Here is a 12,484-nt window from a genome sequence, read left to right as displayed (position 1 = left end):
TCTATCTTTTTAGGAGAAATACATTTTATTTTTGATAAAAGTAATATTTCTTTCTAATGAGTTTTTTTTCAATAGAATTAATTATTTCTTAGAGTAGATAAGCTTTTTAAGAATGTAAAAATTCAAAAAGACAAGAAACGATAAGAAATTTTCTAATTAATAATAGATAGATATATATTTGATTAAAAATAGTAATAATAGATAGTTATTCTTTTTAATATTTTTAAATTAAAATTATTATATTGAATTTATTTCATATTTACTGCTTTACAATATTTATTATTTAAACTAAAAAAAAAGTAGTAAAATTTTAATATTGCTACTAAGCATTTGTTTCATTTATTTATATGTAGAAATTATTAAAAGCTTTAGAGTAATATTAATAATACTTTTATATTACATAATAAATAAAATTTTATCATTTATACACATGAAAAGTTTATAGATAATATTATTGACATTTAACTTATTGAAATACAAATCTATTTGTCTTATAGGAGAAATATATTTTATTTTTGATAAAAGTAAGATTTCTTATTGATTATACGCTTTTGTAGGAATTAATTAGTTTTTAGAATAGAAAAGGTTTTTTAAAATGTGAAAATTGAAGAAGATAAGAAACGATAAGAAATTTTCTAATTTGTGTTAAAATTTTGTAATAATAATAATAATAATAGATAATTATTCTTTAAATTTGAGAAACAACAACGAGTATTTTATAAAATTAATTGTATCTTAAAATAAACTTATTAATAAAAATGGAATCTGAATTTGTAAAACCTATTTCTCACTAGCTCACTGTTAAGGAATCTATCAAAGATAATAAATTAAGAATTTCCTTAATTCCTCCTGCTTCTATTAAAAGAAGGACTAACTCGAATATTTGCTGTGTTGTTGATGTTTCTGGTTCTATGGGAACTGAAGCAAATTCAAATAGCTCTGTGTCTTCATCTGAAAATTACTGTCTCAGTATTTTAGATATCGTTTAACATGCTCTTAAAATGATTGTAAACACTTTAACGCCTGATGATGATTTATCTCTTGTAGTGTTTAGTTCTATGGCTATAGAAGTTTTTGATACACTAAGGATGGATGATGCAAACAAGATATTAGCTATTGATAAAATCGAAAAGCTAGAAGCAAGTGGTAGTACTAATCTCTAGCATGGTATATAAGTTGGATTAAATATTCTATCAAAAAGTAAATCCTAAAATAGAAATTAAGCCATGTATGTCTTAACAGACGGATAACCTGATGATAGAAATGTAATGTAATTTTTAAAGAAATACAAGAAAGATAACCCTTAACTTAGATGCACAATAAGCACTTTTGGCTTTGGAAGTAGCTGTGATAGTGAACTTCTTGATGAAATAGCTAGAGAATATAATGGAATGTATTCATTTATTCCTGATGCAACCTTAATTGCAACAGCTTTTGCTAACGCCTTAGCAAATACACTTACTGTCTTTGCCAACTATGTCTAATTAAGAGTAAAATCTCTTAACTCTTTTAAGTTTAATGTCCCTCCTTAACAGCCAATTTCTTCAAAATCAATATCAAAATAATAGGATGTAATAATCTATGGAGGAGTAGTTAACATCCAATAAAATAGAGATTATATTCTTGATATTTTAGAAATGCCTTAAGATGAAAATCTACCATACGCTCAAGTAGAAGTTATTTATTAAGAAAGCTTTAGAAGCGATAAGTAAAAGAATGAAAAAATTGAAGACAAAATAGTTATGGCAACTTTAAATTCTAGAGAATATGAATAAGACTTTGATAATCACATTTACAGGTATAAAGTGATAAGTGCAATCGATGAAAGTATTAAGTCTTACAAAAAAAACTAATAGAGTAGTGATATAAAAAATAGACTAATGAATCTAATAGAAAAAATGGAAGAGATTCATGATTAAAATGATAGGCATTTTGATGGTATCTATAAAGATTTAGTAAGAACAGTCAGCGAAGCTTTTAAGGATGCCAAAACATTTACTAGTTGGGGTGAGCATTATTTAACATCTCTGTTGAGAGCCCATTTAATTTAATAATGCAATACTTTTAAAGACCCAGGTGTTTAACATTACGGTAAAGATACCTTCAAAGAAATAAGAGCAGTTGCTGATGAAACCTTTGTGAAAATGCCTCCTCCTAAACCATATTCTAGAGCAAATTATTACGATTAAATTTAATAGGCGAGCTAAACTGTCTAAGTATCTTAATAATCGAATTAAAGTTCTTCATCTTATAGTAGTGCTTATAACATGAATGACTATCATAATTATAGCTCTGGAGGTTGCATGCATGGTGATTCACTAGTATAGCTTTCTGATTCATCCTTTAAAATGGTAAAAGAAGTTAAAAAAGGAGATAAAGTTATTTGTCCTTTACTTGAAAACTAGTGTGTTGAAGTCGAATGCGTTGTATTATCTAAATGTGAAGACGGAACAAAAGAATTTGTATAGCTAGGTACTGATCTATGGATTACTCCAAAGCATCCTATTAGAGTTAATGGAGAATGGAAATATCCAAAAGAGTTAGGTCAAACTGTAGTAAAGACATCAGATTACATTTACTAGTTTGTACTTAAAACCGGTCATACTATGAATATTGGTGGTTATGAATGTATATGTTTGGGTCATAACTTTTAAGAAAGAGTTGCTTATCATCCTTATCTTGGCTCTTAGGCAGTAGTTGAAGATTTAAAATAAATGAAAGGTTGGAAAGAAGGCAAAGTCATCATTAGATCTAGAGTAAGAGATTAGATTACTAATCAAGTTAAAGCTTTTATACAGTGATTAAAAATTAAATAAAATACTATCAAATAAAGAAAATAAAAACCAAATGACAATAAAGTAATTATGAATTGATTAAAGGTATATTCATTTAATTATAGACAGCTTGAAGAATATTAATAGAATATATTTATATATATATATATAAATTTTTTATTAAAATATTAATTTTTTTGTATAAATTGATGTTATTTTTGTTAGCAGTATTTCTTAATTTTTTCTTTTATAAATTATTTTTATATTGAATTATTAGCATTTAATCTATTTCAAAATCTGCGAAAATTTTTTTTTTTCATTAAAAAAATGAAAAGTATTTAATTTACTAATATGTATTCATATTAAAGTTCATTTCAATAAAAAAGTTAATTTTTTATTTAAAGCTTCTATTTTTTGTTTTACTTAAGCTTTTTTTTCTAATCTGTGATTTTGCAAAATATCACAAAGTCTTTCAAAGGAAAAAATAATTTGAAATTAATTTAAAAATTAAGAAATAGAGGAAAAAAAATCTGAAAAAGAAAACTCTATTAAAAAAGCAATCAAATAAATGATGTTTGCTAAAGGTTAATCTCGTTCTAGGATCGACTTCGGCTTAGTTTTTAAATCCATAAATGGAACTACTATACAGACATGATAATTTTGCCAAGTTATCCCGAAAGTTTTTAAAGTTACCAAATAAGATTTTTAGAATGAGAACGCTTTTACAAGATCAATATTTTATTTTTCTTAGAAATAATATTAGATGAGAAGATTATTCAGACAAATCTCTCAATCTATTTAAGTTTTTAAAACCTCCCTTGTAAAATATAGTTAAAAATGTGCACCTCATCCCTACAGCCATTTCTTAACTTATTTTATAGCCAATCCACTAGTTTTTATGAGCATATAAATAAAAATAATGCAACTAATTTTTAAAAAATCTAAGAAAAATAAAATACTTTAAAAGAAACGCAAATGGGACCCTCAAAATGTCAAAACAAATATAAATAAATTCTCTCTCCAAATTTTAATTTTTTAAATATATAAAAAGTATTTTTTAAAAACAGATAGGCAATAAAAATGAGCTTTAGAAAATTAGAAAAAGAGATTGAGAAAAAATAATAAATTAAAATACAAATTTAAAATTAAAATTAATTGAATATTGAAAAATAAAAGAAAAAAATTAGAACATAGAGAAAAAATTAATAGAACAAATTAATAAAATAAAAAATAAAAAATCAAACAAACAAACAAATATATTAAATAATTTAAAATAAATAATTAAAATAATATAAAAGTTAAATAAAATTAAATAAAAATAATAAATAATAAATAAATAAAAAATTCATGAAACTTATAAGCGCTTGTAAGCTATATTTTTTAATAGATTTATTTCAATAAATATTTATACTTTTAATAAAAGCATTGACATTATCTTGAAAAAATCTGCTTTATTTTTAAAATTTGTTTTATATTCATATTTAATTTTTTTTGGAGCAAATTACTTTTGCAATAAATAATTCAAACATTTTTAGAAAAAATATATATAATATTTATTAAAAAAATAGACAATTTATTTCATAAAAATTAAGCAAATTTATGCAAAAAAAAGAGGAATCTAGGCTATTAATTTGATTTATATAATATGTATTTTTATAAAAAGATAAATATCTTTCTTATTTTTGAAAATTTCAATCTACACTTTTTATATTAAAGCTAAACATCTATTTAATGATCAGTTTAGAGTTTTTAGTTTTTAAATTTTCTAAAAATTAATATTATCTAATATTCTGTTAAGAGTTAACTGCTTTTCTCTCGATTATTATTATATTATTTAATTGAAATCAAATTTTCAATAAAAATATTAAAAATGATGTGAGCTACTCACTCAAGATTTTATTTTAAAAAGGTATTTATTGAATATTATATTTGAATATTCTAAAAAAGAGTTTAAAATACTGTAATTTATCAAATATATAATTTATATAAAGATAAATATTTTAATTTTTGTTTTTATAATAGGGTTAATCTTTTTTTGTTTAATTTTTGTTAAAATATAACTTTAATAAAAAAGAATTTACAATAGTATTATTTATATCAACCAATATTTCTTTCACTATTATAATCTAAGTTTATAACTAACTTTCTGTATTATAATTTTTAAGTATAAAATTAAGCTCTTGATTAAAATTCCGAAGTGAGAACAAAAAAAATTAAAATATGTATTATTAAGCCCGTGTAGCTCAGTTGGTTAGAGCGCGAGTCTCATAATCTCGAGGCCGAGGGTTCGATCCCCTCCGCAGGCATTTTTCTTATTTAATATCTTAAACTTAATTTGAATATAATATTGCAAATTACTTTATAAAGTTTATCAATTCAGCCCGTGTAGCTCAGTTGGTTAGAGCGCGAGTCTCATAATCTCGAGGCCGAGGGTTCGATCCCCTCCGCAGGCATTTTTTTTTTTCATAAAATATATAAGTATGAAAAAATAAAATATATTGAAAAGAAAAAGGAAATATTTAATTTAATATAAAAAATAATAACAAACATTAAAAAGAAAACAATTTTGATTATAATAAATTTAATGTATTTTATTTCAGTCAAGGATATAGTTCATGTTAAATTTAATTATATATGCCCTTAGCCTAGTAATAAATCTTTAATCTACAAAGAGAGTATGCTATGGAATAAGGAATAACGTGTTTCTATGGACAATATCTATTTCTTCCATTTTATATTTGATATGGAAAATGAAAAAAATATTATAGATGAGAGTGAAAACTATAAAGAGCGATGATGTTATATAAATGATTTATATAACCATGTTTGAATCGTCTTTCAAGAAGGATTTTAGCGAGTCTTGTAAATTTTTTATTTCTTCATCTACCACTAATAAACCTTCAATAGAACCACTAGTTATATAGTCTTAATCAAGCTAAAAATTTAAATATTGCAAGCTTCTAAAAATATTCTCATAATACATCAGTGATGGAAGTAAGCCATTTGTTAAAGCAGATTTAATCAATAGAGGGCATAAATTAGTTTGGAAATATTGTGATTAAGGACTAAATATGTTATAAGATATTTAACACAAATTCTATTAATTAATCTATTCAATTTTTTTTATAAAATTTGAAGGCAAATTTGAATTATTCAACACAGAAACTACCTGCTTATTTGTGATGCTTTATACCATTCCGAACATATTTTAAAAGATTAAAACGTACTAAGAATTCTTTTTGAATTATTTTTTTAAATTAAAAAAATTAAAAATGAAAAAATTTTACTTAATAGTTTTAACTTAAATAAAACCATAGAAGATTCAACTATGGCATTAAATATTGAAAGTCTCCATAATCATTTAGTGTACTGATATTGTTCTTGAAATCTACCAAAAAGTTACTGAAATAAATATAAATAATTAATCCAAACGAGATAAACAAAAATAGACTAATTATTTGGAGGGTTATCAACATAATTTTAGAAATTTCCTTGTTTTAAAGCTCAATGTTAACTCTTTGATTAGTTTTTCTAATTTATCTATTATTAAAATTAATTATTTAAATAATAAAATAAGTTAATTCAATAAATTAAGCTTTTTTACCTGTAGATTGAGTTCATTTTTTTATTTTAAATTAAACTATTTTCTTTGAATTATAAATCGAATTCGTAACTGTACATAAGCTCTTAAGATTTAATTAGTGTTTCAGATATGAAGGAGAGTTTTTGCAGCTCATTTTAAATAAGTGCCCTGTCTGTACTTTCAAAAAGCTCAATTTAACATGCCTGCTGTCTTGAAAAACTTTGGAAGAAAAATATTTAGCTGACTATAAAAAGACAAAGTATGATTGAAAAGCAAAGAAAAACAATAATTGTTGCAGTGTTGCTATCTACAATTGAGTTTTTGACACTTTAGATAATATCTAAATTAACTTGTTAGAGAATATCAAAAATCTTTTGCAAATTTTAAATATAGAAGTTGTAAGAATAAGATTTTAGGGCTTAAGAAATATTTGAGGTTAAACTTAAATTTTAAATGTTCCTCATCATTGTCATAATTATCTAATTTTATTAATTATTAAAAATAAATCACTATTTATTTAAATGGACAAGACTATAAAAATATGAAAATTTTTTTGTTAAACAAAATCTGAATTTTACCTAATTTACTGATAAGTTATCTTAGTGAGTAGGAGATGTGTAAAGTAATACATAATATTTTGATATTATTTCTTAGTAAATTTGATTTAAATATTAACTTTATTGTATTTAGTTCGCATTCTAAAATATATTTATAAATGTATTTGTTAAAACAGTTATTTTATCTTTTCTTTAGGGAATATTTAATGTGACATCTAAAATTTCTTTATAATTCAACAATAACTGTATCTCGTTTTGTGATCTTAAAATACCAGAGTTAATTGAAAACAAATCTATTTAACTTCTCAAGTCATAAACAATTTATACTTAATTGATCATATTATATAAAGGCAAAGAACACATAATCAAAAAGGATAGAAACTAAGCAAACAGCATTCTCCTTAACCTATAATTCTAAAAACAAATTTTTATAAATAAAATTTTATATTGAAAAAAAGTTTACTTTTTTGGTTAATGATGGTTAAGTATAATTTTCATAAAGAAGGTATTTTGAATAATACTCAGATATCTTTAATTTCATAACACTAGATTACTTTTTAAATAAAAAATAAGGATTATTAAAAAATTTTAGAGACTAACTTACTTTTTCTAAATCATCCAATTGCTTTTTCTTTGATTTATCATTCTGTGGTCCTTTAAAAAGATCAAAAAATCTTTAACTTTAGATATCAACTTAATTTTAATATTATAAAGATCTTGGAGTAAGCTAGTCTTTCTATTTACTCTCCTAGTTGTCTGAGTTATTTTTATCATTGACATCATCTCCATGTGAATAAAAAATCTACTGTTAAATCTAATGAAGAAATTTAAAATTATACTGTTTAAGGAATAAGTTTTACTTTAGTGAACATGCTTTTATTATGAACTGAAGAGTCTTTACTAAGAGCAAAATCTAAATCACTTAAAATAGAATCTGATTATTCTGAAAAATATTAACTTTGCATGCCTTCTTAGGATATTTATTTCACAAATAACTCATCTTAAAGAGAAGAATTAATTTAAAGAATTCTCTTTTCAGCTAAACTCTTTTTACCTAAAATTTAAAAACAACAATTAATTAATTATTTAAAATTTAAAGCTTTTAATTATTTAATAAACCTTTCAAATCTGTATCTATTTATGCCTAATTTAAGCCTGTAATCATTCTATATAAATAATTAGATGGTTCATTGTCACTTTTTTTCTTATATTAAGAGAATCTTCGATGAGATAAACGACTCTTTTTTTTATTTTTCTAATCTAAATTACTTTCACTTTATTCAGAGATACTTTTCTTTTTAAGTTATTAAATTTCAAAAGAGTTTCTTCTCTTTGGCGAGGTTTATTATTACACCTATGCATTCTCAAAATTTTTTGGAGAGTTGAAAATATCTTTATTCTCTTTCTGCTTTATCAATTTTTCAAATTAGATTAAGTCTTCTTAATTAATAATCTGCTAAGGAGAGTTTTTGTAATCATCTTCTCTTAACCTTAGTCCAAAGGGTCTACCAGTTGCTGTTCCTTTTACTCTTATAATACTTTCTTCTTAAGCCTGATTGCTATTTAAACTTAAACTGAGACGTTTTTGTTATATAAATTCGAATTTATTAAATGAAGCTTGCAATCCTTTTTGAATGTGAGATTTGTTAAATTGGTGAACACTTCCTTTACTACTAGCATTTTGTTAAGGACTTTATGAATTTTAATTCTTAATATTTAAAGGCTAGATTTTACTAGGTTCTTATTATAATTAATCGATATTTTTTCCATTTTTTTTTCCTTCTTTTTTTCCAAAATCTTAAAAATTATCTTCAATACTTTCATCTAATTTTATAATTTCGTTATCTGTAAATGCTATTTTTGTTTATTATTGAAGTGTGGTTGTGTCTATGCTATCCTATCTTTTTTAAGTTTCAGTTTTCTTATCCAAAATTTATTTCATTATTAATCCCATTTTAATATTTCTAAACAGATATCTCTTAATATTTGTAAATTCTATTATAAAATATTGGATTTTTTATCCTTAAAAATTGTACTGTCTTAAATGTAGCTTGAAATTAACTTCAAATTAATTTATTTGATTCTATATTTTAAATATTTAATATTCATAATATCATAATTTAACTCATAAAATTTACTTTGTTTAGTTTTCCTATATGAGTAACAACTTTCTTGGCAGAAATTCCAAATACTGCTTATTTTATTTATTTTGCTGATTTAATTGAATTTAAAATGCTCAAATTGCTAGCTTTTGACTTAATCATTGATTATCTAAGATTTGCAGATGACCTTTCTGCATCTTGATCATCTTATAAACTGTTTGCTGTTTTATTTTTAGAGCCACTAGATTCTGCTAATGCCTTTTAAGAGTCAGCTAATGTTTTGTAATAAAACATAGTTTATTAATCAAAATACTTAACTGATTCTTTTTTTTAGGACATATCTCTTACTAAATCTGGAAAATCAGGGATCATTTGTGTAAAATTAGTTGAGTATAATAAATTCTGAAATTTTTTTTCATCTTCACTACTCATCAATACTTATTTCTAAAATCCCTTGGTAACTCCTTCAATTTAACCTGAATTGATATAAACAAGATATATTAATTTCAAACAATTAACTAAATTTAATTACCATTATTATCCAATATTACAAATTATTAATTCTAACTTAATTCTTTTTTTTTCATAAAAGTAATAAAAGCAAAATCATTTTTCAAATGAAAATTAATGTCAAAGGTAAAGTCAATTGGTACTATATATCCTTCACTATGCTATATGAAAGAAATATTGATGTCTTTGTAAAATTTACTCTCTGAAGTAATCAAAAAATTAAATAAAAATTTGTGATGATTTCTTGAAATAGTTATTGGAATTAAATCATTAATGTTTCTTAGAATAGAAAATGACTACTTGTTATATCCAAATAAATAAGGAGCATTATCACTAAAAGAGATTAATTCCCCCTTTTTTTATCCATAAGAAATAGATAACGAGACTATACTATTATTATCATACAAATTCATCTACTTGAGCAAGTAGTTATCTATTTAGTTTAATTGGTTATTTTTATTTAATTGCACTGAAGTTAAAAATTTATTAAAAGACAACCCATTAGCAAAGTTATAAGCTTTCAAAAAATTATTTCTTATTTCTGCTTAAAAAAAGCATATTATGGATATATTTTTCTTTGATGGGAATTTTTAAAAGAAATGAAATAAATCCTTTTCAACATGTATCATATCTTTGCTCAGCTCCAATAACCTAGCAGTAATATCTTACTTTCTTTTAATAAATATGTAAATAATTTATCATTAAATAAATAAATTAATTAAAAAAAATTGTATTTACTAAACAAAAATATCTTCGTACAATTTAATCTTTTGATTTAATATTCTAAGTATCGATTAAATTATGAACTCAAAATGATATTCAGATTTTATGTAGTGAGAAATAGCATTAGAGAATTCTAGCATCTGAGAGTATTAGTTTTGTTGCTCTATTTATTATTGTCCATTAATTGCTTTTGTCTGCTATTAGTAGAGTATATTACTTAAATTATTCATAAGGAGCAACAAAATTATTTTAATTCTAAAATTAATAAATCTATTTTTTGAAGAATAGAGAATACTGCTTATTTTCTGTATAGAATTAGTTAATTATTTGTTTTCTATTAGAAAATAAATATATCTTGTAAATCTCAATTGTGAATCAAAACTGTTTAAAGAATGCTTTTCAGCATTTAAAATGTATTTTTCAAGACTTAACTAAATGTAGGATTCTATAAGTTTTATGTTTGCCGAAATTCCTGTTTCTTCTTAAAAACAACTAATTGTATTTTTGTTACTTTTTTTATAACAAAAGCATTCTAAATCAATACAACTAGCTTTGTGAGAATTTATTACACCTAAAACAGTTGTTACAAGATGCTTATTTTAGTATGGATTAATGCAAAATTGCTAAAGATAACTCATTTTAGTTAAAAGACCATCATAATCTCTCTTTTTTACATAAAATTGATTAAATATATTAATTATAAAATATAAATTTTAATGCTTGAATATATTCAAATACCATTTAATGCAATCTTATATCATCAGTGCTTATGGTTCTCATTATTTTTGTTTACATAAATTTATTAGCTGCCAAATATAACGGAGGCACAACTAAATAAGTAATTGTCATTTGGGTTGAATAACTAATGTAGTCTCCATACTAGAAACCCTTTAAAACAACCATAATCATATTTATCAATATCCCGGCAAGATTAGCTTACGACATTTAAATGCTATTGTAGGGGTGATTTAAAATTTCATCAAGGAAACTTAAAGTAAAATATGATAAAGCAAATAAACTTATTAAAATAAATTGAGCTGTTTTTTGACCATTTGGATTATTTATGTTTTAGAAAGCTATGAAAGGCAGAATAATTTTAATTATTAATTTAATCATACTTAATCTACTTTACTTTACTTTGAGCATAGATTTGCCATTCATATTAATAGATAAACTACAAAAGTATTCTAAGAAGAAAGAAGAAAATATAGTTATAATAATAAATAAAATGTGAAATATTTATAAGTAAGTGTATTATCCTTTTGAAAGATAGAAAGTAGATATTATTGAATTATCAAGCATATTTAACATCAAGAATTCATTAAAGTATATTATTGTATAAGCATAGAATTTAGAAGCATAGTAGATAGCCTGTTAGTTTTTTAATTTTTAAAGTATCAATTCTATTCCTACAATAGAAAAGTAAATTATATACGAAAATAATAAATAAAATGAGCGAAATATAATAGACTCATCTGTAAAGTAGTTAGCTGATAAGTCTTAAATTGGTTTGGAAACATACCATCCTATCTTATCAAGCTATTATATTTTTAAATTTTTAAAAGAATTTTCCTCCTCTAATTAAAAGCATATATCGTAGAAGTTTTTGATGTAAGAGTAGATCTAAAAATAGCTTAAAAATAGAATAAGTGAGTCAGCAATTGAATAATATGGTAGATATTTATCTAGAATATTCAATTTAAATTATGTAATTCTTATTAGAAATTAAATAAATTTTGTCTTTAAACTTTTTGTTTCTTCATTATAATCTTTCATCTAATAAACAGTCTGAAATTTAATTCAGATTATAAATCTTTCTATTTATATATTTGATAATTTAAATTATAACTGTAGTTAATCAATCAATTATTTTATCAAAGATATGTGATCAATCTTTTTATCAATTCCTTTCATATTTAGTCTAACAAGAGTTTAATTATTGAATATATTTAAAATTTAAACAGTTAACTGTTATCACATTAATTGCAGATGCATAACAGAAATAGATTTTTAAAAAAAAACTAATTGTTGTAGCTCTTTGTTTCAATTAAATTTTAATTATCAAATAATTTTATTTTTCCTTGCTTCTGAATATTCGAAATATTTCTAGTAAGCGATCAATCAGTAAATAAATTAATTGATTGATTAATTTGTACAATATTTTTGTTGGCAAATATTGATTAAATTCTATTTTTAATATTTAAATTGTGTTTATATCAACCAAACAGAAAAAAT

The 12,484-nt window shown here is 22.7% G+C and overlaps 3 protein-coding genes across 3 annotated transcripts; 1 reads left to right on the top strand and 2 right to left on the bottom strand. All coding sequences in view use genetic code 6, as the record gives it.

Moving 5' to 3' along the window:
* Window positions 1–758: 758 nt before the first annotated feature.
* Window positions 759–2,801, top strand: TTHERM_00471620 (von willebrand factor type A (vWA) domain was originally protein; the record flags this gene model as incomplete). Its single annotated transcript, XM_001033046.1, has 1 exon — window positions 759–2,801. The coding sequence occupies one exon, from the start codon at window positions 759–761 to the stop codon at window positions 2,799–2,801; it is 2,043 nt and encodes a 680-aa protein (XP_001033046.1).
* Window positions 2,802–3,758: 957 nt separating this feature from the next.
* Window positions 3,759–4,253, bottom strand: TTHERM_000471619 (transmembrane protein, putative; the record flags this gene model as incomplete). Its single annotated transcript, XM_012798710.1, has 1 exon — window positions 3,759–4,253. One exon carries the CDS (start codon window positions 4,251–4,253, stop codon window positions 3,759–3,761), a length of 495 nt encoding a protein of 164 aa, XP_012654164.1.
* A 1,116-nt stretch (window positions 4,254–5,369) lies between these two features.
* Window positions 5,370–11,428, bottom strand: TTHERM_00471560 (transmembrane protein, putative). Its single transcript, XM_001033042.2, has 12 exons — window positions 10,988–11,428; window positions 10,265–10,914; window positions 9,549–10,198; window positions 9,053–9,492; window positions 8,034–8,997; window positions 7,775–7,968; window positions 7,519–7,728; window positions 7,378–7,467; window positions 6,936–7,328; window positions 6,379–6,836; window positions 6,062–6,314; window positions 5,370–6,009 (listed from the first exon to the last, which is right to left on the bottom strand). Exons 1-12 carry the CDS (start codon window positions 11,408–11,410, stop codon window positions 5,371–5,373), a joined length of 5,364 nt encoding a protein of 1,787 aa, XP_001033042.2. The 5' UTR covers window positions 11,411–11,428; the 3' UTR covers window position 5,370.
* Window positions 11,429–12,484: the final 1,056 nt, after the last annotated feature.

The sequence above is a fragment of the Tetrahymena thermophila genome (assembly GCF_000189635.1).
Source record: "Tetrahymena thermophila SB210 genomic scaffold scf_8254565, whole genome shotgun sequence".
NCBI classification, from domain to species: domain Eukaryota; phylum Ciliophora; class Oligohymenophorea; order Hymenostomatida; family Tetrahymenidae; genus Tetrahymena; species Tetrahymena thermophila.
Note: the sequence above shows the minus strand (reverse complement) of the source record. Positions and strands in the feature narration are given on the sequence as shown.